The sequence below is a fragment of the Squalius cephalus genome (genome assembly GCF_949319135.1).
Source record: "Squalius cephalus genome assembly, chromosome: 1".
NCBI lineage: Eukaryota > Metazoa > Chordata > Actinopteri > Cypriniformes > Leuciscidae > Squalius > Squalius cephalus.
Window position 1 is genome coordinate 37,564,220 of NC_137122.1, and position 27,644 is coordinate 37,591,863.

A 27,644-nucleotide genomic window follows, 5' to 3' on the forward strand; every position below is an offset into this window, starting at 1 on the left:
TATGCCAAGATAAATACAGTTTTCAATTGTATGGCACCTTTAAAATAGATGATTAGTAATATAAAGCTTACTTGGAGTCTGAAATGGCTTTAATAAAAGAAGAAAAATATTCTTAGATTTCTGTTCATTCTAATCATGTACAAATAAAGTAGCACAATAAGATTACATTTATTTGAATGCATTAGTGAGTGTGTGATTGTGCTGTGTGTGCAGCGTGTCAATACTAAAAGTGAAGGTGTAGTTGATATCTTTGGTGATAATATCTGTAGTAATCATAAAAAAACAATTAAGAAATAAAGAATTAAAATTACAAATAATATTCTATTAAGATATGAGTTACAATAACATGATTTGCAATAGTAATAATATCAATAATATATGCACAATACACACAGATTAGACTATCAGGTCTGTGTTTTACAAAAACATTAGTATTGCAGCCAATGTGAGTCTGTGGGATTTATAAACAGACAAAATATGATTTGAAATGTTATTTTAATGATTTTATTAAGTTTAAACAATATTTCAAATGGAAAAAAAAATGAAAAATAATATTTTAGTGAGCAGAATGAACCAATGAGTGTTCTTCTTCTGGTGGTTAAAATGTAAATGAAAACAATAATACTTAATACACTAACCATGCTTGAACACACACATGCACACACATTTTGTTGTAGATGTAGATATTTAAAAGTGATAAACTTTGACAAAACATGACTGTGTTATAATAGGTGATTTTCATGCAAGTAATTTTATATAGTCCAAAAACTAATGCAAAAGCACAGATGAAAATATTTTATTAAGTAGAATGTCCTGCAGAGGGCAGGAGAAGACCACTAATTGACTCACTTTCATTTGAAAGACTTTTTTTATCCACCAGTAAAACAAAGCAGTTTCTCCATGTTCTTTCCATTAAGCATGCTTACACACACAGACACACACACAAACACAAACACATCCACACACACACACACACAAAGACAAATATGTTTTCAATGTTTTTAGGATGTGATATTGTGAAAATATCTTCATCTCCTCATCTTGAACAACTTTGCCTCAAGAATCACTAATGTCAATCAAACCGTTCATAATCATAATAAAAAAATAAAAATATATACAAATATCATAATAAAAAAAAAACATCATAATAAAAAAGATTGCTTCTTAAAGCATTTGTTTATTTCCCAATACTGAAAGCGAATTAAAAGATCATGCATAATCCTGCTGCTCCCTCTAGTGGACAACAGTGGTATTATAGCTTACATTTTACAGTTGAAGTGTTTGAATGAATGAATGGGAATTTGTTTTTTTACTTATATCTCAGGAACCAAAAGGCGAAAAATTCTGAAACTCAGAGCATAGATAGTGCTTGAGGAGCCCTGTTGAATGAGACCATCAAGGTGTTTTTGGGCGATTGGGGCTGGGAGTTATGACTGTTATAAGGCATATCTGTTCGGGCTATTATCTCTGGAATGCCCAGAGCAAATAACACCACATTTGAATTGAAGCTAGCCAAGGACGCGCCCTTTCCAACGAGCTCTCACACAATGTTCGGGGTGGTCTGGGTCGGGAGTAATGGCCGTTCAAAATCGGGGGTCCCGCGGATTCGCGATGCGCGGGGGGCGCGCTCCCGAGGCCCGCGACGACACGTTTCGATCAAGAGCCCGGAGAGGTCCTCACCATCAAAATTTGAGCGCGCAACGACTTTCCGTTTTCGAGTTATGAATGAATTTGTATTCGGGGGCGTGGCTTAAATGCCGTTACTTTCGTTTCATTTCATTCATTTACTTTCGTCCATTTCCATATCTCAGTGTAACACAATTGTCAATAGTAATACTCAATTGATGAGTTTTGACAAAATGTGATTGTAAATGTTAAAATAATGATTTTATAAAGTCTAAATATGAATTTTATAACAATATTAGGGAGTAGTATGATGAAATGACAGCAGGGGGCAGTAAAATACCACTTATTGGCTTAATATGTCATTATATTCATATAAAATCACCTTTTGAAGAAGTTAAACTTTTTTTCTGATAATTATTGATCTAGAGAGTTCAGAGAATTGTGCTGCACTGGTTTTGAACATTATGATATGAACATTATATGATGATAGAAGACACCATTTACAGCAAATACAGGCAATTTACCATAGGAAATATATGGTTTTAAAGCGTTTTAACAGTTATAGCGCCAACTATGGTCCGATCTTCATAAAATTTTCCATGCTTCTTTAGCAGGTTATGACACATATGCTCATCAATTTTTGTGAAGTTCTGAGTTTTCGTTTAGGATTTATAGGCTTTTGAGTGCATTTTACCACGCCCGTTTTCTAAATGACCCTGTTATAGCCATGCGAAAAATGCAAAAGTTCAACTTTTTTTTGATAATTATTGACCTAGAGAGTCCATAGAATTGTCCTAGACTGGTTTGGTTCCGATCGGGCGAAAAACCAGGGACTAGTTCGCAAAAGTAAGTTTTTAACATAATTACGAATATTTAATGAATGGTTTGATTGACAGCAATGGTTCTTGAGGCAAAGTTGTTCAACCAGAGGAGATCTATCAAATGGTATGCATTTTGTGACAATAAGTGTAACACCACGTGATTACAGAGCCATAAAACTCGTTAGCGCCAACTAGTGGCCGATTTCTTTTAAAATTCTTACAGACCTCTAGGGCCATGAGTAGAACATGCCCACCGAGTTTCGTTCCGATCGGCCTCCGTTAACCTTGTCTAATAGGTGCTCAAACTTCATTGGCCGATGGCGACCATGTTTTTTTAGATACGCCAATGTCCTCATACACATACATGACACCTTGGACCAAGACACTGCATACCAATTTTCAAGTCAATCGGACTAACGGTCAGGTGGTTAAAGCCTGTTTTATGTTTTTTATATATTATAGCGCCACCATGTGGCCAATCGCCGCGATTTTTTTACTGTTACCTCATATTGAGCTCATACATATGTGTACCGAGTTTGGTGAAGATACCTCATTTACTTCTGGAGTTATAGCCATTTTAGTAAAATAGGCCCCTCCCATAACATACGTTTTGGCGCCCCTTAGCGACCGTGAATCGAAATTTCGACTTTTTTTCAATAATTATTGATCGTCAGTTTCTAGAGAACATTTCTGCACTGGTTTGGTTCCGATCGGGCGAAAAACCAGGGACTAGTTTGCAAAAGTAGGTTTTTGACAAAATTCAAAATGGCGGAAAATCTATCATGGCGGAAATGAAATCGGAGATATACGTTTTGTTCGTCAGGCGTCCAGCTTTCCAATGATATAAGACACTTGAGTCTACGACATACGGTCTAGGAGTTATGAGCAGTTTCGCGCTTTTGGTCGCTATAGCGCCACCTATGGGCCAATCGAGGTCATACTTTGATACGTTCTCCCCAAATTGAGGACTACCATTTGGCCAACTTTCAAGGTTCCAGCTCTTACGGTTTGGTCTGCACGATGCGTTTTAGGGGAAAATAATAATAATAATTAAAGCTGCAAGCAGCATTTATCGGGGTTCAAGCTATTAAGGCCTTTAAGGGGTTTTAAGCACAAAAGCATCAAAAGTTATCAGGTTTTATTTAGCATGTAACCACTGACATAATAGATGGAAAAGACCATTTACAGCCAATACAGGCAATGTACCATAGGAAATATATGGTTTTAAAGCTTTTTAACAGTTATAGCGCCACCTATGGTCCGATCTCCATAAAATTTGGCAGGCTTGTTAATGATGTTATGTCACATATGCTCACCGATTTTTGTGAAGTTCTGAGTTTTCATTTAGGATTTATAGGATTTTTAATGTATTTTGCCACGCCCATTTTATAAATTACCCTATTACAGGCATCCAAATGCAAAAGTTCAACTTTTTTTTGATAGTTTTTGATCTAGAGAGGCCAGAGAATTGTCCTAGACTGGTCTGGTTCCGGTCGGGCGAAAAACCTAGGACTAGTTCGCAAAAGTAGGTTTTTAACATGTTTGCGAATATTTAATCAACGGTTTGATTGACAGCAATGGTTCTTGAGGCAAAGTTGTTCAGGATGAGGAGATCTATCAAATGATATGCATATTGTGTGGATATTTGTAACACCACGTGATTACAGAGCCATAAAACTCGTTAGCGCCAACTAGTGGCCGATTTCTTTCAAAATTCTTACAGACCTCTAGGGCCTTGAGTCGAACATGCCCCTCGAGTTTCGTTCCGATCGGCCTCCGTTAACCTTGTCTAATAGGTGCTCAAATTTCATTGGCCGATGGCAGCCATGTTTTTTGAGATACGCCAATGTCCTCATACACATACATGGCACCTTGGACCAAGACACTGCATACCAATTTTCAAGTCAATCGGACTAACGGTCAGGTGGTTATAGCCTGTTTTATGTTTTTTTCATGTTATAGCGCCACCATGTGGCCAATCGCCGCAGTTTTTTTACTGTGACCTCAGATTGACCTCTTACACATGTGTACCAAGTTTGGTGAAGATACCTCATTTACTTCTGGAGTTATAGCCATTTTAGTAAAATAGGCCCTGCCCACAACGTACGTTTTGGCGCCCCTTAGCGTCCGTGAATCGAAATTTCAACTTTTTTTCGATAGTTTTTGATATTCAGACTCAAGAGAACATTTCTGCACTGGATTGGTTCCGATTGGGCGAAAAACCTAGGACTAGTTCGCAAAAGTAGGTTTTTGACAAAATTCAAAATGGCGGAAAATCTATCATGGCGGAAATGAAATCGGAGATATACGTTTTGTTCGTCAGGCGTCCAGCTTTCCAATGATATAAGACACTTGAGTCTATGTCATACGGTCTAGTAGTTATGAGCAGTTTTGCGCTTTTGGTTGCTATAGCGCCACCTATGGGCCAATCGGGGGCTTGTCCGTCTGGATCCAGGGATCACAGTGATGCTAAAATTGAGACTCTAGGACAAACTGTCTAGGAGTTATGAGCAATTTAGTAAATGTGGTCATTGTAGCGCCACCTATGGGCCAATCTGGGTCATACTTTGATAGGTTCTCCCCAAATTGAGGACTACCATTTGGCCAAGTTTCAAGGTTCCAGCTCTTACGGTTTGGGCTGCACGATGCGTTTTAGGGCGGAATAATAATAATAATAATAATAATAATAAAAATCAGCACAATTACAATAGGGTTTCAGCATTTCATGCTTGAACCCCTAATAAGAAGAGACGTTTTGGACAGTTATAGCGCCACCTATTGTCCGATCTTCACGAAACTTGGCATGCTTCTTCACCATGTTCTGACACATCTGCTCATCGATTTTTGTGAAGTTTGGGGTTTTCCCTTAGGTTGTATAGGCTTTTGAGTGTTTTTTTGTCCCACCCCTTTCCTGAATGACCCTGTTACAGCCAGGCCAATGCAAAAGTTCAACTTTTTTTCGATAATTATTGATCTAGAGACTCCAGAGAACTGTGCTAGACTGGTCTGGTTCCGATTGGGCCAAAAACCTAGGACTAGTTTGCAAAAGTAGGTTTTTCACTAAATTGCCCATAGAATTTTTTAGCCATTTTGTCCGTCTGGATCCAGGGATCACAGTGATGCTAAAATTGAGACTCTAGGACAAACTGTCTAGGAGTTATGAGCAATTTAGTAAATGTGGTCATTGTAGCGCCACCTATGGGCCAATCTGGGTCATACTTTGATAGGTTCTCCCCAAATTGAGGACTACCATTTGGCCAAGTTTCAAGGTTCCAGCTCTTACGGTTTGGGCTGCACGATGCGTTTTAGGGCGGAATAATAATAATAATAATAATAATTAAAGCTGCAAGCAGCATTTAGCGGGGTTCAAGCATTTAGGGTCTTTAAGCACATAAGGCAGTTTAGTGAGTTGTCTGAGTTTTTGTTTAGGATTTACAGGCTTTTGAGTGTTTTTTTGCCATACCCATTTTCTAAATGATCCTGTTATGGCTACCCAATGGGTAAAGTTAAAGTTTTTTATATAATTAATAATCTAGAGCTTCCAGAGAATTGTACTGCACTGGTATATTTCCGATCGGGCGAAAAACCTAGGACTAGTTCCCAAAAGTAGGTTTTTAACATAATCGCAAGTATTTAATGAACAAATTGATTGACAGCAGTAGTTCTTGAGGCAAAGTTGTTCAGTATGAGGAGATCTATCAAATGATATGCATCACGTGATTACATAGCTGTAAAACCTGTTAGCATCAACTAGTGGCTGATTTTTAAAAATTCTTACAGACCTCTAGGGCCACGAGTCGAACATGCCCACCGAGTTTCGTTCTGATCGGCCTCCGTTAAGAGCAAACTAACAGCTTTGAATTAAAATGGTGAGGTATCCTGTTGTAAACATCAACCATGCCTGTTGACAGTTTTGTGGGAAGGGAATGAAAAGTTCTCAAATCCGCAGCACAGCCTCAGACATAACATTTATATCCATGATCTGCCATTTTCACTATTGTCCTTGCTTGCTTCTTCACAATACCTGCAGATCTTCTGATGATTCGGCTGTGCAGGTCCACATTAACACTGCCTGGCCTAGAACATGGACTGGAAAATGCAAATTTGGGGGGTATAAATATTAATGATCCTGACTCCAACGTCACAGTCGGTGTTATGGTGGGATTCACTCATTTTTCAGCGGTCTTTTGCAAACAGGAGATTTACACATGAAGGAGGAAACAATGGTGTTTGAGGCTCACGGTATGTCAGTTCCATGTCCAGAACTCTTATCATTCAACTATGCCAAGATAAATACAGTTTTCAATTGTATGGCACCTTTAAAATAGATGATTAGTAATATAATGCTTACTTGGAGTCTGAAATGGCTTTAACAAAAGAAGAAAAATATTCTTAGATTTCTGTTCATTCTAATCATGTACAAATAAAGTAGCACAATAAGATTACATTTATTTGAATGCATTAGTGAGTGTGTGATTGTGCTGTGTGTGCAGCGTGTCAATACTAAAAGTGAAGGTGTAGTTGATATCTTTGGTGATAATATCTGTAGTAATCATAAAAAAACAATTAAGAAATAAAGAATTAAAATTACAAATAATATTCTATTAAGATATGAGTTACAATAACATGATTTGCAATAGTAATAATATCAATAATATATGCACAATACACACAGATTAGACTATCAGGTCTGTGTTTTACAAAAACATTAGTATTGCAGCCAATGTGAGTCTGTGGGATTTATAAACAGACAAAATATGATTTGAAATGTTATTTTAATGATTTTATTAAGTTTAAACAATATTTCAAATGGAAAAAAAATGAAAAATAATATTTTAGTGAGCAGAATGAACCAATGAGTGTTCTTCTTCTGGTGGTTAAAATGTAAATGAAAACAATAATACTTAAACAATAATACTTAATACACTAACCATGCTTGAACACACACATGCACACACATTTTGTTGTAGATGTAGATATTTAAAATAAAAGATAGGTAACAAAATGATAATTGCAAATCTCCTCTGTATAACACCATTTTCAGATTTCAAATTAATCACTGAGAGGCAGAATTGTTCAAACTGAGAGCTCAGTAAAAATGAAGTGATAAAATTTGACAAAACATGACTGTGTTATAATAGGTGATTTTCATGCAAGTAATTTTATATAGTCCAAAAACTAATGCAAAAGCACAGATGAAAATATTTTATTAAGTAGAATGTCCTGCAGAGGGCAGTAGAAGACCACTAATTGACTCACTTTCATTTGAAAGACTTTTTTTATCCACCAGTAAAACAAAGCAGTTTCTCCATGTTCTTTCCATTAAGCATGCTTACACACACACACACACACACACAAACACAAACACATCCACACACACACACACACACACACACAAAGACAAATATGTTTTCAATGTTTTTAGGATGTGATATTGTGAAAATATCTTCATCTCCTCATCTTGAACAACTTTGCCTCAAGAATCACTAATGTCAATCAAACCGTTCATAATCATAATAAAAAATAAAATGTATAAAAAAATATCATAATAAAAAAAAAACATCATAATAAAAAAGATTGCTTCTTAAAGCATTTGTTTATTTCCCAATACTGAAGCTAATTAAAAGATCATGCGTAATCCTGCTGCTCCCTCTAGTGGACAACAGTGGTATTATAGCTTACATTTTACAGTTGAAGTGTTTGAATGAATGAATGGGAATTTGTTTTTTTACTTATATCTCAGGAACCAAAAGGCGAAAAATTCTGAAACTCAGAGCATAGATAGTGCTTGAGGAGCCCTGTTGAATGAGACCATCAACGTGTTTTTGGGCGATTGGGGCTGGGAGTTATGATTGTTATAAGGCATATCTGTTCGGGCTATTATCTCTGGAATGCCCAGGGCAAATAACACCACATTTGAATCGAAGCTAGCCAAGGACGCGCCCTTTCCAACGAGCTCTCATACAATGTTCGGGGTGGTCTGGGTCGGGAGTAATGGCCGTTCAAAATCGGGGGTCCCGCGGATTCGCGATACGCGGGGGGCGCGCTACCGAGGCCCGCGACGACACGTTTCGATCAAGAGCCCGGAGAGGTCCTCACCATCAAAATTTGAGCGCGCAACGACTTTCCGTTTTCGAGTTATGAATTAATTTGTATTCGGGGGCGTGGCTTAAATGCCGTTACTTTCGTTTCATTTCATTCATTTACTTTCGTCCATTTCCATATCTCAGTGTAACACAATTGTCAATAGTAATACTCAATAGATGAGTTTTGACAAAATGTGATTGTAAATGTTAAAATAATGATTTTATAAAGTCTAAATATGAATTTTATAACAATATTAGGGAGTAGTATGATGAAATGACAGCAGGGGGCAGTAAAATACCACTTATTGGCTTAATATGTCATTATATTCATATAAAATCACCTTTTGAAGAAGTTAAACTTTTTTTCTGATAATTATTGATCTAGAGAGTTCAGAGAATTGTGCTGCACTGGTTTTGAACATTATGATATGAACATTATATGATGATAGAAGACACCATTTACAGCAAATACAGGCAATTTACCATAGGAAATATATGGTTTTAAAGCGTTTTAACAGTTATAGCGCCAACTATGGTCCGATCTTCATAAAATTTTTCATGCTTCTTTAGCAGGTTATGACACATATGCTCATCAATTTTTGTGAAGTTCTGAGTTTTCGTTTAGGATTTATAGGCTTTTGAGTGCATTTTACCACGCCCATTTTCTAAATGACCCTGTTATAGCCATGCGAAAAATGCAAAAGTTCAACTTTTTTTTGATAATTATTGACCTAGAGAGTCCATAGAATTGTCCTAGACTGGTTTGGTTCCGATCGGGCGAAAAACCAGGGACTAGTTCGCAAAAGTACGTTTTTAACATAATTACGAATATTTAATGAACGGTTTGATTGACAGCAATGGTTCTTGAGGCAAAGTTGTTCAACAAGAGGAGATCTATCAAATGGTATGCATTTTGTGACAATAAGTGTAACACCACGTGATTACAGAGCCATAAAACTCGTTAGCGCCAACTAGTGGCCGATTTCTTTTAAAATTCTTACAGACCTCTAGGGCCATGAGTAGAACATGCCCACCGAGTTTCGTTCCGATCGGCCTCCGTTAACCTTGTCTAATAGGTGCTCAAACTTCATTGGCCGATGGCGGCCATGTTTTTTTAGATACGCCAATGTCCTCATACACATACATGACACCTTGGACCAAGACACTGCATACCAATTTTCAAGTCAATCGGACTAACGGTCAGGTGGTTAAAGCCTGTTTTATGTTTTTTTATATATTATAGCGCCACCATGTGGCCAATCGCCGCGATTTTTTTACTGTTACCTCATATTGAGCTCATACATAGGTTTACCGAGTTTGGTGAAGATACCTCATTTACTTCTGGAGTTATAGCCATTTTAGTAAAATAGGCCCCTCCCATAACATACGTTTTGGCGCCCCTTAGCGACCGTGAATCGAAATTTCGACTTTTTTTCGATAATTATTGATCTTCAGTTTCTAGAGAACATTTCTGCACTGGTTTGGTTCCGATCGGGCGAAAAACCAGGGACTAGTTCGCAAAAGTAGGTTTTTGACAAAATTCAAAATGGCGGAAAATCTATCATGGCGGAAATGAAATCGGAGATATACGTTTTGTTCGTCAGGCGTCCAGCTTTCCAATGATATAAGACACTTGAGTCTACGACATACGTTCTAGGAGTTCTGAGCAGTTTCGCGCTTTTGGTCGCTATAGCGCCACCTATGGGCCAATCGAGGTCATACTTTGATACGTTCTCCCCAAATTGAGGACTACCATTTGGCCAACTTTCAAGGTTCCAGCTCTTACGGTTTGGTCTGCACGATGCGTTTTAGGGGAAAATAATAATAATAATAAAAATCCTTACAATAACAATAGGGTTTCAGCACTTCGTGCTTGAACCCCTAATAATAAAAATCAGCACAATTACAATAGGGTTTCAGCATTTCATGCTTGAACCCCTAATAAGAAGAGACGTTTTGGACAGTTATAGCGCCACCTATTGTCCGATCTTCACGAAACTTGGCATGCTTCTTCACCATGTTCTGACACATCTGCTCATCGATTTTTGTGAAGTTTGGGGTTTTCCCTTAGGTTGTATAGGCTTTTGAGTGTTTTTTTGTCCCACCCCTTTCCTGAATGACCCTGTTACAGCCAGGCCAATGCAAAAGTTCAACTTTTTTTCGATAATTATTGATCTAGAGACTCCAGAGAACTGTGCTAGACTGGTCTGGTTCCGATTGGGCCAAAAACCTAGGACTAGTTTGCAAAAGTAGGTTTTTCACTAAATTGCTCATAGAATCAAATTGAGGACTACCATTTGGCCAAGTTTCAAGGTTCCAGCTCTTACGGTTTGGGCTGCACGATGCGTTTTAGGGCGGAATAATAATAATAATAATAATAATAATAAAAATCAGCACAATTACAATAGGGTTTCAGCATTTCATGCTTGAACCCCTAATAAAAATCCTTACAATAACAATAGGGTTTCAGCACTTCGTGCTTGAACCCCTAATAATAAAAATCAGCACAATTACAATAGGGTTTCAGCACTTCGTGCTTGAACCCCTAATAATAATAAAAATCAGCACAATTACAATAGGGTTTCAGCACTTCGTGCTTGAACCCCTAAAAATCAGTACAATTACAATAGGGTTTCAGCACTTCGTGCTTGAACCCCTAAAAATATTTATATTACTGTTGAATACATATATATTGGCTGCTAAAAGTCAAAACTGATGTATCAGACCTTGCTAGCTGCCAGTTATCTGCAATATTAGCAAAAATTTCATTTCCGCAGCACGTCTTTACCGCAGCATTTTTAGGTGTTGCAGTAAAGACTTTGTGTTGAGGTAGAGACAAATTCAAGGTTTATACTGTATATTACATTAATCAGTATATTTATACCACTGATAGGTGTGGTGAATACAATTTATTATATCAGTACGTATGGAGCCAGAATGGTGACTTTAAAATTTGGCATCAAAGATTAAAATTGGCATTGAAAACAAAAGCAGAACTGAAAAAGGAAACATTGGCATTGAAACATTTGTATTGAAACCAGTTGCATTGGCATTGAAACAAGTATTGGCACTGAAAAAAGAAAATAATTAAAATCTTATTCTTTCATTTTATTTGGATTTATTTGTATTTTTCAATGACAATCCTCAGATTTTTTCTTCATGTCACTCTTTTTCAGTGACAGATTTTTTTTACAATGTCAGTTTTTTTTCACTGTCACTGAATTCAGTTTCAACTTTCTGTCACTGTTTTGGCGTGGAGAGGGGAGGGGTCTGAGGGGAGGGGTCTGAGGGGATGGGTCTGAGGGGTCTGAGGGGAGGGGTAAGTAGAGCGTAATTTGCATAGAATTTGCATGTCGGCATACTGAATAAGTAGGCCTACGTCACTTTACTGGAACCCGCCGTCAGCTCTGAAGCTTCTAGCATGGTGGTGTGACGAAAGTGTCTAGTTTACCGGCAACTTCCAAGCCACAAGTAAGTCTGTTTTTTTTTTCTCTCTGCCATTTACATGTTTATTCACGTGCAACCTGGGCGGTTTGGTTAACTTTTAATGGCCGTTATGCTGTTTTTTTTCGACGTCGACTGGAACATGTAAGTTACTAACATTAGCCGTGTTGGCTAACTTAACCTGTGGTTAATGCAGGGTCGAAAATAAACACCCGCCACAAGCACTATATGCACCGGACAAGGCTAAAAGTCCGGTTTGGCAAAAAAATAAGTTAACATTAGGTGTCTGTCGGTATATAGTTGTTGCCGCTAAGTATGAATACATCACAACAGCGGCTAACAGTAACATGGCCTGTAACGTTAACATTGACATGATAAACAGCAGGGCTTCGGCTGTGTAAGTTAAGCTACTGACATCCCCAACCGCACGCGCGCGCACACACACACACACACACACACACACACACACACACACACACCGGAGAGCCTCTCCTCTTTGATCCGCTAGTTCGGCTTCAACGCAGGTAGTAACGTTACACAGTAACTCCTAGGGTAGCGAATGTGCTTCTACCTGCGGTTAATGGTAGTTAGCGTTAAGTCTCCAGCCCTGTGATGTCTCCTTTCTTTTTCTTTAGGAGTTAGAGGCCAGTGTTATTGCTGCTGCACAAGGCCTCATAAACGTGCTAACGCAAAACATTCAGCAGCATCACACCCCAGCACAGCAGAATCCAGTGCAGTCACATGAGCACCAGAATCGACAACAGGCACAAACCCGGAATATTGCTTCAGGTCAAGGGAGGTGTTGCTGAAGTTGAGAGAGATGGCAGATTCGCGACCCCAACAGAGGACTGTAAGTTAATAATCAAAATATGTTTGCCTATTAGGTTTTATATATTTGACTTTTTGCTCTGACGATCCAAGGAAATGACAAGTTTATTTTAATACATCTTTTGTTATCTCATGAATTGCACTGAGTTCATCCAGTTCTGCTTCACTCTCTATAACAATGTGAAATTAAAATTAAAGGTTTGCATTTGCTCATTTCTGGAAAGAATGGTTTCTAACATTAAATTATTTGATTTAAATGTAATTAATAGGCCTATTTAATGAAATGTGCGCCAATTCAACATTTCTATAGCTGTATGGCAGATCTAAGGTAGAGTAGCTTGTCATGGCAACTTGAGCACTGATACATGTGTCATCACATTAGAGTTTTTTTTATGTTAATTACAGGAACCTTTGATTGTGAGGCAGTTCATGGAGAGAATGCTGAGAAGGCTTCAGGAAGTTCTGCGACGTCAGCCTGTGGATTTGGATTATTTACACTTTGTTTTAAGTCATGAAGTGGGACTTGTACGCTCTTTTGCCAATGTAGTAGAACTGCCTCAAGATGTTGTTTGTGCTTTATCTGACTTATTAAGACTCCTTCGTTTACAAGAGGAGAGTTTTCCAGCTGCTACCTATGCAGAGGTTCTGGGTGGTAATAGGGGACAGCCAAAACTTGTAATTTCTAAAGAATGTCTTCAAAACCTAATCGACATGCAGTTGCCCATACCCTGTGTAGCTAAGCTCCTGGGTGTCTGCAAAAGGACAGTGTATCGGCGGATGCGCGAGTATGGACTATCAGTTACAGGATCATACAGCAATCTCACAGATGAGGAGATGGACAATCTTGTGCGCTCAGTTAAATTGAAGATGCCGCATATAGGCTATAGAATGATGAAGGGTGAACTGCAAGCGATGGGACACCGTGTCAGATGGGACCAGGTTTCAGCATCCATGCACAGGGTGGATTCTGCAGGGATCTTGGAGAGAATAACACGTTTAGGCTGTGTTGCTAGAAGAACATATTCTGTCAAGGGTCCCCACTCACTGGTCCACGTGGACACAAACCACAAACTTATCAGGTATGTGTGTGTGTGTGTTATGTTTCACAAGAATATTGTTATAATATGTTCATATATTTATATTCATAAATGTTTGTTGAAATAGTTTGCAGAGTGAGTCTCTTAATTGAGCTTTTACAAATAAGTTCCATTCATGTTTGAAGGATGCGGGTAGATTTTGTATGCTATTACAAGATAGGCTATAGATTGCTGGAGCTGTATTTCAACAAAAAAAACCTTTTTAATACAGTTTATTAATGAAGCTGCACATAGAGTTAGTTTGTGCCGCCATTCTATAAAATTCCAACATGTGAATGGGTAGCTATTTAATGATTGGTGCTTAGTGACTCTTAATCCATTCCACACTGTGTGGATTAGCGTGCATGCTGTAAATTAAAAACATTCCTCAAGAAGGCTTGATTATTTTAGCATGGTTCTTTAGCGTTAGGCAGTAAATGCATTGGTTTACCATAAAAAAACAGGATGAGGATGACATACAGTCAGGAAAAAGTCTGCTGTTGCTACGCATTATGATACATGGCTATGTGTACAACATTGGTTTAACTGTTACATGAAATAAAGAAGAGAAAAAACTGTAATTTACACACTGAGGCTAGCTTAATTTCTCATATTATAGGAGGATGTCCCATCTAAAGTACAGCTTTTACTAATAATTGGACTTCACTCTTTGAGACTATCTCAAGAACATCATATTGAATACTGACAGTTTTTCTTTAAGGTCTTTGCAGTGTTTTCTCCAGTGATGTATACCTGAGGATGCTTCCCATCTTTGCTGATTAAACCTTTTTGAATACCCTATTTTTTTATTTTTTTTTGTAATTTGGTTAAAGCAGAACTTTTTTATTTTTTTATTTTTTTAAGTATAGCCGCACAGTAAGAAAATAAACATGCAATTCTGTGAAAAGATTCTAAAGGTTAATAAAATCTGAATTGACCACCTTAATTATTTGTGTACACAATTTAGAGGTATTATAATTTTCAGAGGTGATGCACTTTCTGAAAATGTATTTTTCCTTTCAGATATGGTATTGTTATTTTCGCTGGGATTGATGGTTATTCACGAAAGGTAAACATTTGACACTTTTTCCAAACGATGTGGCTGAGCCTAGTATTACTATATTCTATTTAGTATGGCACATTCACAAGTATTTTGTTACTATGCTCCAGATAATGTACCTGGGTTCTGCAAATAATAACAAGGCATCAACAGCACTTGGCTTCTTCATGAGCTCAGTTGACAAGTTTGGCTTTCCATTAAGGTAAGAAAACAGCAAGAGCATGATTGCCTGTTTTATCAAAATTCATTGACTGAAAACATTTTACTTTGTCTCTGTTTCTTATGTGATTATTTAGAGTTAGAGGAGACCAAGGGGTCGAAAATGTCGGCATTGCTCAATGCATGTTCACTGTTCGTGGCTGTGGCAGAGCAAGCTACATATCGGGAAAAAGTGTGCATAATCAAAGGTAAATATCAAAGTTATGTTTCTTTTAGGTAACCCTAACCCAAATGGGGGAAAAAAGCAGTTTTCCCACACATCAGTGTTTTTATTTATTGAAATTTCCGTCTGTCACTAACACTTTTGTTCTCACAAAATACAATGGAGGTGAATGTGATTTATTTTTTGATGCTCAAAGCATTAAAGAATTGCATTGCGAAGACCGTAACACCAACATCTCTGTCCTAGTAAATTTGGATAATCCGTAAACAGTCTTCACCAGAAATGATTTCATTAAAAATGATCCAAGTAAAAATGATTTGTCATTCTTATTGATGCCCAGCTAGGGAGACTGGCAACAGCAATACAGTGAACACTGTGTAGTACCAAATCATAAGGATATATCCTCACAGGAAGCATTAATCCTTCCTAGGTCTACAGAGATGCACTGTGTCTAAATTAGGTTATTGTTCACGACTCTATACATGTGTGGAGAGTCTTGTATATTTGTTCAAATCAAGACACCATGCTTACCTAAGTTAACCTGAGTAAATGTTTCCCACACATGGACTTTACTTGGGCGGGCCACCCAGGTAGTCTGGGTATATTTGGCAACCCATTCAACATTTTGCAGAGAAACATCCTATTACGTTACAATACATTCAACACTTTCTACAGAGAGTCTATCTGTAATGAAACAAAATATAGATTATTTCAACCTTTGGTTACCTAGGAAATGGATGGCAGTGAACCCCTGGCTGTGATTCTAATATTAATACAGTGCACTTTTTGTATTTTTGATCTCAAAGGGTGGAGCGCTTATGGCGTGATGTGTGGATGGCAGTAACAAGGGTATATTATGAGCTACTTCATGGTCTTGAAGATGAGTGCCTGCTTGATCCCTCCAACAGCCTTCAGTTATTCTGTGCCCAGTACATATTTGTACCACGCCTCCAAATGGACCTCGACACTTTTACAGCCGGATGGGATAACCATCCTCTGCGAACGGAACAAAACCTGACTCCCAATCAACTTTGGACCATTGGATTGCTCCAGTATCCTGTGGCTGCTCCAGAGAATCTAGAGGTAGAGCTCAAATGTTGAATCCAAGCTGTTTAATCAGGTTTACCCATTGTCTCATATTTTAAGATATAAAACAATTGTGACAAATAATGCAAAAATAGATCAAATCAGAAGTCTAAATACATTAACGACAATGTATATTCAATATTTGTGTACTCTCAACAAATTATAATGAATTATTTGAAGATCAAATGTGTGAAGTACACAAAAGGCAATTGCAAAGTGTTATAACAAAATGACTTGCCATTTATAGGATTTGCAAGATCACTTCTTGGATTTCAACCCTGACAGAGAAGATGCTGCTGCTGCTGGTGGAGTAGTTCTACCACCCATCCAGTGCCCTCTGGGGCCACAGGCTATGGCTGGACTGAGGGCAGCTATCAATCCTATCACTCCCTCCCAGGACAATGGAAAAGACATTTACCAGGCTGCGCTTGACTATGTAACATTTCACTCAAACTTGGCAGGATAACATGCAGTCTGCAATATAAATGTTCAATGTTTGTTCATCTGATTCTTACAAATGAAATTGGAATTGCTTGCATGAATAGGTATTTGTGCAGAACTATTGTGGGGATGGTTTAGGATATATATTTTACTATGCAGTATATAAACAACTCAGTCTGCCATGGTAAAGATATCCACTGTTTTATTCTGCTGTTACTTGTTTTAAACAATTAAATGAACCTCCCACAACTTTCAACAGTTTTTATTGGCTAAACTTATAAATCTAGTGTATGCAGATATTTTAAACTGGTGTCTTTAATACCATTAGACAGTTCAAACTCAACATGCCATGTTTGATATCTTGGTAATTAAGAATTTAAAATAAAGCTGTGGATTTGTACACTTTGATCTTCAGTGAAATGCATTTTTTTTTTCCAGTGGAAAACGCATCAGTTCCCCTTTACATTATAATGCTGTAGACACTAAAGTAAAACACTTAAGTTAATATTCACAATGAAAAAGAAAAATGATAAAAGGCCATAGGCATTATGTCCATTTATTGTTTTGACTTCAACCAAGTTAATTTTTGCTGACAATTTAGTAAATGTAAACCCCCACAACGTTGATTCCACTTGAATGACATGAATTTGCCACACACGTGTTGAAACTGTATGTGGAAGACTGAACAATTTCAACACTACAAGTAACGATGAATTGAGGAACAGCATCACATTTCAAGGTTTATATTACAATGTACATTTGTCAGTGCTCTGTAAACAAAATCCAAATACAGAGTTCTTAAATGACCTCTCAAATAAATGGTTAGCAGTGGTCCCAACTTAAAACCAATGCAATGGGAGAACCAAACACCAACATTGAGCTATTTTTATGGTTTGACTTGTGCTAGCTGTCTTTTTTTTGTTAAGACTCTCACAGAATAATAAATAGCTCACTGAACAGCTTTAACAAAAATGCCATTAGAAATGCCAAACATATTCACAATACTTCCTGATTTGGGGAAGTAAACATCAGTGGTCAAAAAACATGACCTCTACACTCGCCCGAAGTCTCTACCCATTCTGATTGCTACTGTCATTATATCTCTGAACTCCTTGTATGTTTTCATATGTTCAACAGGAACAGTTATTGTATTTGTGCAGGCACTTACAAGTGGAAAACAAATTTGGTGACCCGGCATTTTTTCATTACAGTGGTGTTCAAATCTTAGATTTATTTTAAAATCTGCCCTCTCTGATGGAAGAAGGGGCTTGTGCCTTTGTCCAGTTAACCACTGCATCACTGTCGGGACAGACAGGCTCACGTGTGTTTGTTGACTCCAGTGCCCTTCTTGACTTAGCAGCTCCTCTTGGGTCAGAGGCTCACACATTTGCTGGTCTTCATTCTGACCTGCATGACAAAACAAATCAGTGTAGTTGAGTACAATGGTGTAAAAATCCAACACTGCAAGAAGCCAACCCTATTTACCAATCTACACGATTTATGCCATTTCAACTAACCTTGCTGCATTAATTTCTATTTAATATACACTGAAAGATAAAAAAAAAACAATGATAGGAATAGTCCTAGAATAATGTTATCCAAAAGAATAACAGATATACATTATGAAATCTTTTTAATCTATGACTTATGTCTTTGGGCTGTGGAGGGCAAAGTCCAGAAAGGTCTCTAGTGAAGTTCAAAACCTGGACCATTTTGCCATAAGCATTGCCACCCGCCACTAACCACAACATTAATGTTTCTAAAAGGAAATATGATGGTCCTTTTTGGTGGAGTGCTAATATTCAGCTCCCTAATCAAAGACTGAGAACCAAATGTAGGTCATGTACATGGAATCACATTCTGCTCTACTCATTTTAGGTAACAGCTGTTTGCATGGCAAATTTGTATAGTACTCCAACATGTGATAAAGACAGTTTAAGTCAAACCTGTGATTTCCAGGTCTTGTAGAAAGTCCTGGAGGAAGTTGATGATGGCATTTTCTCTTGCTTGCCTTGGACTTCCCTTCTCACTCAGCTCAGGGACTAGGATACTCATTATGTAATCAGCATCCGGCTGGGGTGGTGGGGCAAAAGGAAAAGAAAAAAAAAGGAGGAGGGTTGACTACACAGATAGGAACACAGAGAAAGACCACAGTCCACTTTACATATGACTTTGTATTCTTCCAAAACAAAAAAGGTTAAGTAAAGCAATAACAGAAAGTCCCAAAAAATAATAGTATCAATCATAACGAGATACAGCTCTACTACTACATCCTGTAGGGTTTCTAAGATTATTATCAAGTATATAGCAGTAAAGCAAATCAGGATGATTTAATGCCCAGCATCCTTACTCTGTCATCATCCTCTTTGGGGACAAACAGGTTTGAGCAGAGAGTTTGATGCTTCCCAATCACATCCAGAAGGTTGTAGACCTTCATCCCATTTCTAATTTGCTGAAGCATGGGAGTCAGACGCATTGTAGCATGCAGAACAATGGCTCTATTGAGAACAGGGAACAAAGTTTTGCGGAAGACTAAATAAAGGGAAATATGCTATTTTCCACACAACTAAATTAAGACTAAGACAAGGCTGTACTGCCGTGCAAAGGCAAAAGACCGTAACTTCGTATTTGGTCGAAAATGAGTTATTTATATTTTTGGCACATTCAAGACCTTCTTTATCATGTGGATAAGTATCTTGAATCAATTCCGTTTTTTTTTCGAGAAAATAATGATTTGTCTTAACAGTAACTTCCAAAAGCCCATGAGAAACCAAGGCAGAACACCGTAACATCAGTTACCGCTCTTTGGCTTTGTTTTGGAACGCTCAAATTACGAGTTACGGTGTTCTGCCTTTGTTTAGCCGCGCGTCAATATGAAGTTACTGTGCCGGTGTTCAATCAAATAATGCTACCTACCAGATTGTACGGTTATCTGCCTTTGTTTTAATGTCCATTAAAATTAAAATTACGGTGTAGCCTGTGTACTTTGTACAGCTGCCATCAGTCGCTCTAACTTCTGATGTCCTCAGAGCGGTCAGAACATTTAGTATGGTCTGCTCCATCGACAAACGTGCGATATCGATCGCGAAGGATTATGCAGAGTTGACAGAAAAACGTTACACATTGCCGTATCAGATGAATACAACCAAGAATTAAAGCTCGGCAAACTAGCTGACAGAGTGCCAAAACTTCGCCTTCAGCCCCGCCCTAAACGCGGTCGAGTCAACGCTGGACTAATAGGAGGTATTTTGTCATGTCAAATGTATTAATAATGCCATCAGAATGCAACCAAAGCACAGGATAGCAATAAGTAGATGGCTATAAATAATTGTAAATCATACAAAATAAATGCCATGATCACTAGATTTTATACAAATGTGTACTATAATGATTTTGTTAATGGTGATCAGCAACTAAATATTGATAATGTGGAAGTTACTGCCTTTTGCCTTGGCATGACTTCTCACTTTTTGCTGACAATACAAAGGCAGAGTACAGTAACTTTAAAATAGTGGTCAAAAGTCAAGTTTGAGCTCAAGATTTTTTTATGTATATAATTTCCATTACTAAAACATCTATTTGCCAGATTTCCAGTGTCCTACCTATAATTAATTTGGCGGGACAACTAAAAATCTTTAAAGTCATTTTTCTCAGTTCCACACTCTAGCGACTTAAGGTCTTTTGCCTTTGTAGGGCAGTGTACAAATTTATATTTTAAGTTCAAATGCTGCATTTCTAAAAACAGTAATAATACTATGCTGTTAAAGTGGCTACTGATGCTGTGTGCATCAAAATTAATTATTTAAAAATTGTTTCTCTGGAAAATAAGTACGGACCTTATGATACAGTCCTTTTGGTCCAACTTAAGCAAACCCGTGTAACCACAACTCACGATTTCATCTGTGAACTGTGTCAGATCAGTTGCTGCCTCCACCTAAAATGACAACAAACGCATTAACAGTATAGCAATGAAATACTGTACATTAAGAAAAGCCTTTAATGGTTTTGCATTCATAGCAGATTTACTCACCCTTTCTATGAGTAAAGCATACTCAAGATCATCCACATCATCTTTGGTCAGCTGCAGAGCATCAAAGTCCCCTGTTGTAAGAAACTGGTAACACCAATTTCTGAAGAAGCATGGTGCTGGGCCACCCTGAGCTAGGCTGACAGAAAACACTTCTCCTGCAGTTCTGCATGTCATCAACAAACAGTGCATACATTGTAATTGCAACTTTGTACTTTTACTTGCATAAACTGCATAATGTAGGACAACTATAAAATACAAACCTGTAGAAACCATTTTCTAGGTCACAAATAGAGTAGACAGGACTCTTTCCCTTCTTGCCACTGCCCTCAAACAGTCGCCTCTCAATGCCATGCATCATTTCTAAATACAATAATTAATGACAGAAAACACAGTTCAGTAAATAAAAAATACTGCACCTATGAACCTGATTTCAGTAGTGTTTGGTGCCAGAGATTGTCCTAAATATACATTACCAGTCAAAAATTCTTTGCTTAATGCTCCAGTGTCGATTCCAGCTTCGCCAATGAAAGTCACATTGAGTTTGTTGACGGGTGAGCCCTTCTTCTGTCTCTGCCACTGAATTAGGCCTCTTTGGAAAAGGTTGTCCCGGGTGATGCAGATCTTAAAATCTTTGCTTGCATCTACTTGGCTTGCAAGTAGGGTGACCACCCGTCCCGCGTAGCGCGTGCGCGCACAGCGTTTGAAGCCCAATTCACGCGTCACGCAAATTGAGACCGTGTCACGCATAATCTATGCTTGCTCAAAAAAAAGTTGGTCGCTCTATATACTCGAGCCCCAAGCAGACAAACGAACATTACTTGACATTTCAGCACGCTATTGTTGCCACACAAACCCCTCAGTTGAACTGACTAGGTTGTTGTCATCTTTTTCGTTGTTGTCATGACAGCGCACGCACGCGCATACCAGACACACTTGGAAGGAAGGAACTTTCAGATGCGCGCTTTCCAATTCGAAAAATTCGAGAAAGAGACTGTCTGAGAGGCAACGCCATCATCAATTAAAAAGAGAAGGTGTGAGTACAAGAAACAAGAATTGGGAAATGAATATTTGTGGCTGAAAGGTGTTGAGGGGGATACCGAGAGGGCTTTTTGTGACCTTTGCAAAACGTCCTTCTCAATCGGACATGGAGGGAGGGGAATACGAGGTCAATCGTATTTTTTTTAAATACTTTTTTTTTAACTGTTCCTGTGGTGTTGAGCAACTACAGTTCCTGTTAATCCTATACATTTATATTATAATTTATTTAAAGTAAATAAATTGTAATGAAAAATAAATAAAATTAAATAGTAAATCTTAAGTGGAAGTACATCTGTCAATTCATTGAATGTTCAAAATATTATGAGTCTTTATTTAGAAAAAAAAATACACATTGGTTGGCCTATTCATGAGCATACATCAAAAATTACACGTTTAGGAGAATAGGGCATTATTAATACTATGCAAGGTGGTATGTGCTAGAAATGGGTAAACCACTATCAGTGAGTCTGCCAGTGGGGCACCGCCGCGCCAGACAGTGTCCCACATTGTCCCTCAGAAACATACCCCTTGTCCCCCCTTGGGCTTATTAGCAGGTGGTCACCCTACTTGCAAGCCACTGGAGTACATCATCGTCACTATTAAAAAGCAGCAAAAAAATTACTTATCTTTGAATTTAATGACATCTTAAGTAAACGAATGACTGATTTGAAAAAAAAAAAAAAACCACACCTAGACATGTCAGCCATAGATAAGCTTCCCTCGCGTAGCACACAGCTGTCTGCACTGTAGTTCAACGTGTCCTGTAGACTGAAAAGGGTCAACAAAACACATTAAAACTTTCAATTTACCAGTAAAATATATCAATGTTTATGTTTCAGCACACCTGAAAAACAATGGTAAAAAAGCATTCTACTGATGTTATTTTGGACATATCTGTAAACCTAGATGCCCATTGAGTGACCTTGCCATTACACTCTTGTGCTATAAGTGTTTCTTGTGCATTATGAAGGATAAGACAAAACAAAGATGCAAATTATATTTAAAAGAATCCCAAATTACTGATATAGTACATTGTAGATTATTATATTATATTACAAGGAGACACAGCTTTAACACAGACAATATGTTGTGAAATAAAATGTATATAATAACATGATAGAATGGCAAACCTTTCACCACACAGGCTTGCATGCAGAACAATTTCATCTGATGGAAAGCAGCCACAACATATAGGGCATTCCTTTCTATCCTGTAGACAACATATATTCAAATCAATTGCACCGGGTCTCTCTGCAATTTCACATATTTTTCAAGATATCAGCTCAAAATCATTACCTGGCCACAATCTCTGGACTCTTTGTTAGGGCGCACAAGTGGTGAGTTTGTGACAGAAAGAACCTGGACCTCACTTTGCCAGTCCTGTAAAGTAACAAACAGCTGTATCCATAAATACATAGGAGAAATAATCAATGCTACGACATACATACGTTACGATAAAAATTTCTGGACACTTTTTTGCAAGCAGAGTATGATCTCAATTGTCTTAAAAACATCCGAGAAACAGAAAGCACTTTATGATGTTATTATCTTATTATGATACAGGGTTTAATTCTTGCTTCCTAAAGTCAAATTCAAATTTAGCATCATTAGGAGTATATTTTACTCTTCACTTACACAGATATATTGAGATTTTGTGTGTTAGGAAATAGTGTTCCCATAGACAAAACCAATGTGATGATATTTTATCATTAATTACCAAATATATGTATTGTTTTGCAATATCTTCTCTGTTATATGCATTTACCTCATCATCATCTGCTGCAGACTCCATACAATCCTCGACGTGCAATGCTAGGATATGCAGAGGCATGTTTTCTTTGCACACTTGGCATGCAGCCTTAGGCATTTTTTGAAATTCAGTGGCATCAGATGGCAGTGGAGTAAGATCAAGGTCCTGCTGCAGTGGAACAATGTACATTGTCGTCTTCCCAGCACCCGAAACACTGCGAATCAGTCTACCTGTATAACCGTCTACATCAGGAGGAATGGCAAGCAATTTTCTTCTACCGTGGCCACCTGCATATACAGAAAGTGAGAGAAAGAATTTTGAATGTTGGTGTACCTGCACCATCAAAATGAAAGGCGTTTGAAAATGGTATGCACCTGAAGCCTTGTAGAACAACCACCCTTCCACCCCCTCCATTTTGGGATATTCTTCAATGAGAATTTTATTTACCTGAGAAATTTATAACAGAAATGGGAAAAGGAGGTTTAAAAAAAAATGGTAGTATAATAAAACAAATAACAGTATAATACTTTAAATTGTTTTGTATAGTAATAGCATCACAATAACTATATTTACAAGTTTAATAATAGTGTGTACTGTAATGCCAAAATGATGATTAATTTCAATTAAAAGAGTGGTTGCAATACCATTGCATGGCTCATATCATCCGTCAAAGTGAGGGACCTCTTCCCCAGCCCTGCTTGGCTCAACTCCAGCTCTTCAGCTGCAGAAGGCGTGCTGGTACAGCCCTTATTCACCAAATATACATACACACTGAATATCTTACAGACTTTCGGCTTCCCTGGAGTGGCTTGTAAGGGTGAAAAGCGGTTTTTGCCTTTCCTTTTTGTAAAGAAGCCAGGAAATGACCTGCATGTTTAGGAGGTTAACAGAAGAGTATAAATCAACATTATGAAATACAATTCTCCATCAAATAAGTCCAACATATTATGACCACAAATAAAATTAAAGACACCTGGCCATCTCCTCCTGCACATTTTGTTTTGTTGGTTGTGCCTGTTGTCGATTCTGGTGCTCATGTGACTGCACTGGATTCTGCTGTGCTGGGGTGTGATGCTGCTGAATGTTTTGCGTTAGCACGTTTATGAGGCCTTGTGCAGCAGCAATAACACTGGCCTCTAACTCCTAAAGAAAAAGAAAGGAGACATCACAGGGATGGAGACTTAACGCTAACTACCATTAACCGCAGGTAGAAGCACATTCGCTACCCTAGGAGTTACTGTGTAACGTTACTACCTGCGTTGAAGCCGAACTAGCGGATCAAAGAGGAGAGGCTCTCCGGTGTGTGTGTGTGTGTGTGTGTGTGTGTGCGCGCGCGCGTGCGGTTGGGGATGTCAGTAGCTTAACTTACACAGCCGAAGCCCTGCTGTTTATCATGTCAATGTTAACGTTACAGGCCATGTTACTGTTAGCCGCTGTTGTGATGTATTCATACTTAGCGGCAACAACTACCCAGATAGCAAACTGACATTGAACCAACATGGAAACGACGTCTCTCCTGACATTGAAACAACATCACTTTGCTCATCGAATTAACGTTGAATCAACGTCAGACACGCCATTCAACCGCATTTCAACATTGAATCAATGTTTTATTTTCAACGTAATAAATAGAAAAGATTGATCCGATTGTAGCAAGGTAAGCAGGAGAAGGGGAGGGGTGATTGGGAAGCAACTACCAATCCCATTACAGATTGCTGATAGGGTGGCCAAATTTAAAGGACAGGCAATATGGAAAGGCAGCCGGGGTCCTTGTAGCACCAGTTAGCCGTTTGGCTAGGAGCCGTGTGGGACTGGGTGTCCTGTGGTGTATTTCTTTCTCTCAATTGAAGGTAAACCTGTATTTTTTTGGGTGTACCATTACAAGGGATGTTTTTATTTTACTGATGCAGTCACCAGCACCAGTATAGATTTAATTGTTTTTATTGGAGGGTATTTGAATCCATTAATGCATTATGTGGGTATAAGTTTGTAATGATGGTAATATGGTGATTGTATTACATTTTAGAACTGTTTGCCTGGTGGAATAAATTCAGGACCATCATGTATTTGTCTGGCTGTGCACCTTAAAGGTATGGTTATTCATTTTGAATTTATTGTTTGTTTGTTTTTTGGATGTGACTGACACTCATGAAAAATATTTTATTTTTGTTATAGGGTGTTGGATGTTGATTGCTAGTCGCTGTTCTCGTATATTGTTTTTTTGTGTCTTATGTTTGTTTGGTTTTATGTGACCGTTGTGAAATTGACTGCTCCCTGATTTACTTGTGGTAATTAATTTCCTAGCCAGCTTTATGTGTGGTTGTTCTTTGTTTTTTTTGTTTAATGTATTGGTTGATTTGTGGCTGGCTAGTGGAATTGTTTGTTTATCTTTTTTTTCTTTTTTTTCTTTAAATTATGTATTTAATGTAAGCTGCTCTTTATCCTGGATCAAGCAGCAGGGGGTATTTTCCCATTGGGATCGGTGGAGAACTGGGAGTACAATTTAATAGAGCCCTTATAGGTCTTGTGGGTTGGTTTGTGTGTTTACTAATTGTGAACGTGTATCACATACTCCTGTTTGTAGTGAAGGGCTTATGGGGGTTTGCTGTGGTTTTCACAGAATGCAGTGAAGTGTCCCCTGTATAGGTAGCTCAGGTTTCTTTGTATTCCTAGTTGGACAAATCAAGAAACTGTTCCCCCTGTCAGCTGAATCAGTCTATGTCCTGAATAATTTTATGGTATTGTTTAATAAAGAATTTTGTATTTTTCTACCACTTATTGTCTTTGGTGATAAATCTGTTTTTTTTCTCTGTTTTATTTGGCCCTCGTGGGTGTTACACAACGTTGAAATTTGATTGATGATTGATACTAACCTTTACAACTAAGAATCAACGTTGAATCGACGTCTGCCTGCTATACCGACAGACACCTAATGTTAACTTATTTTTTTGCCAAACCGGACTTTTAGCCTTGTCCGGTGCATATAGTGCTTGTGGCGGGTGTTTATTTTTGACCCTGCATTAACCACAGGTTAAGTTAGCCAACACGGCTAATGTTAGTAACTTACATGTTCCAGTCGACGTCGAAAAAAACAGCATAACGGCCATTAAAAGTTAACCAAACCGCCCAGGTTGCACGTGAATAAACATGTAAATGGCAGAGAGAAAAAAAAAACAGACTTACTTGTGGCTTGGAAGTTGCCGGTAAACTAGACACTTTCGTCACACCACCATGCTAGAAGCTTCAGAGCTGACGGCGGGTTCCAGTAAAGTGACGTAGGCCTACTTATTCAGTATGCCGACATGCAAATTCTATGCAAATTACGCTCTACTTACCCCTCCCCTCAGACCCCTCAGACCCCTCCCCTCAGACCCCTCCCCTCTCCACGCCAAAACAGTGACAGAAAGTTGAAACTGAAATCAGTGACAGTGAAAAAAAACTGACATTGTAAAAAAAATCTGTCACTGAAAAAGAGTGACATAAAGAAAAAATCTGAGGATTGTCATTGAAAAATACAAATAAATCCCAATCAAATGAAAGAATAAGATTGTAAGATTTTAATTATTTTCTTTTTTCAGTGCCAATACTTGTTTCAATGCCAATACAACTGGTTTCAATACAAATGTTTCAATGCCAATGTTTCCTTTTTCAGTTCTGCTTTTGTTTTCAATGCCAATTTTAATCTTTGATGCCAAATTTTAAAGTCACCATTCTGGCTCCATAGGGTCTCTAACTGCGTGCGAAATATGGAAAACAGAAATGCACTCTCATTGGTCAATCCTCCAGAATAAAACTAATTTTTATTGGCTATTTTAAAACGCATGAAAATAATTTATGAAATGAAAAGAGAATTTATATAGGATATATATATAGGATTAGAATTTTCTAATTCTTTGTTAATACTGTTTTTTTTAACCTGGGTTACACATTCACAAGGAATTCCAAGAACTACGTCAAAGTTTAGAGTTCAGCCAAG

The 27,644-nt window shown here is 38.0% G+C and overlaps 5 protein-coding genes across 9 annotated transcripts in view; 4 read left to right on the forward strand and 1 right to left on the reverse strand.

The window, feature by feature from the left end:
• The window catches only part of ighd (immunoglobulin heavy constant delta), a 790,210-nt gene that overhangs the window by 323,473 nt on the left and 439,093 nt on the right, over positions 1–27,644 (forward strand). The window lies entirely within an intron of this gene.
• LOC307154331 (uncharacterized protein) overlaps positions 1–27,644 on the forward strand; it is a 780,250-nt gene that overhangs the window by 236,218 nt on the left and 516,388 nt on the right. The window lies entirely within an intron of this gene.
• Positions 1–27,644, forward strand: part of LOC307154345 (uncharacterized protein) — a 430,222-nt gene that overhangs the window by 71,377 nt on the left and 331,201 nt on the right. The gene's annotated exons all lie outside the window — the stretch shown is intronic.
• On the forward strand, positions 11,883–17,119 carry LOC307154508 (uncharacterized protein). The gene is made up of 8 exons (XM_079864514.1): positions 11,883–12,004; positions 12,613–12,827; positions 13,211–13,884; positions 14,905–14,950; positions 15,052–15,143; positions 15,238–15,348; positions 16,130–16,406; positions 16,657–17,119. Exons 2-8 carry the CDS (start codon positions 12,798–12,800, stop codon positions 16,873–16,875), a joined length of 1,449 nt encoding a protein of 482 aa, XP_079720640.1. The 5' UTR covers positions 11,883–12,004; positions 12,613–12,797; the 3' UTR covers positions 16,876–17,119.
• Positions 17,379–26,973, reverse strand: LOC307154388 (uncharacterized protein). Of its 2 annotated transcripts, none has more exons than XM_079864300.1 (16): positions 26,852–26,973; positions 24,642–24,811; positions 24,313–24,535; positions 24,043–24,115; positions 23,684–23,955; positions 23,215–23,298; positions 23,049–23,128; positions 22,609–22,686; positions 22,485–22,514; positions 21,354–21,529; positions 21,141–21,240; positions 20,881–21,043; positions 20,687–20,784; positions 19,201–19,348; positions 18,797–18,923; positions 17,379–18,257 (listed from the first exon to the last, which is right to left on the reverse strand). In XM_079864300.1, exons 2-16 carry the CDS (start codon positions 24,647–24,649, stop codon positions 17,902–17,904), a joined length of 2,016 nt encoding a protein of 671 aa, XP_079720426.1. In that variant the 5' UTR covers positions 24,650–24,811; positions 26,852–26,973; the 3' UTR covers positions 17,379–17,901. The 2 variants fall into 2 exon arrangements, with proteins under 2 accessions (XP_079720426.1, XP_079720427.1); XM_079864301.1 differs by lacking the exon at positions 26,852–26,973 and adding an exon at positions 24,923–25,032.

Coding starts and splice junctions, on each gene's coding strand:
- LOC307154388 (XM_079864300.1), bottom strand. Junction 21,044..21,140: donor CTAGAAAATGGTTTCTACAG/GTTTGTATTTTA, acceptor GATGACATGCAG/AACTGCAGGAGAAGTGTTTT. Junction 18,924..19,200: donor CCAAAGAGGATGATGACAGA/GTAAGGATGCTG, acceptor CCACCACCCCAG/CCGGATGCTGATTACATAAT.
- LOC307154508 (XM_079864514.1), top strand. CDS start 12,798: ATGGCAGATTCGCGACCCCAACAGAGGACT. Junction 15,144..15,237: donor AAGTTTGGCTTTCCATTAAG/GTAAGAAAACAG, acceptor GTGATTATTTAG/AGTTAGAGGAGACCAAGGGG. Junction 16,407..16,656: donor CTGCTCCAGAGAATCTAGAG/GTAGAGCTCAAA, acceptor TGCCATTTATAG/GATTTGCAAGATCACTTCTT.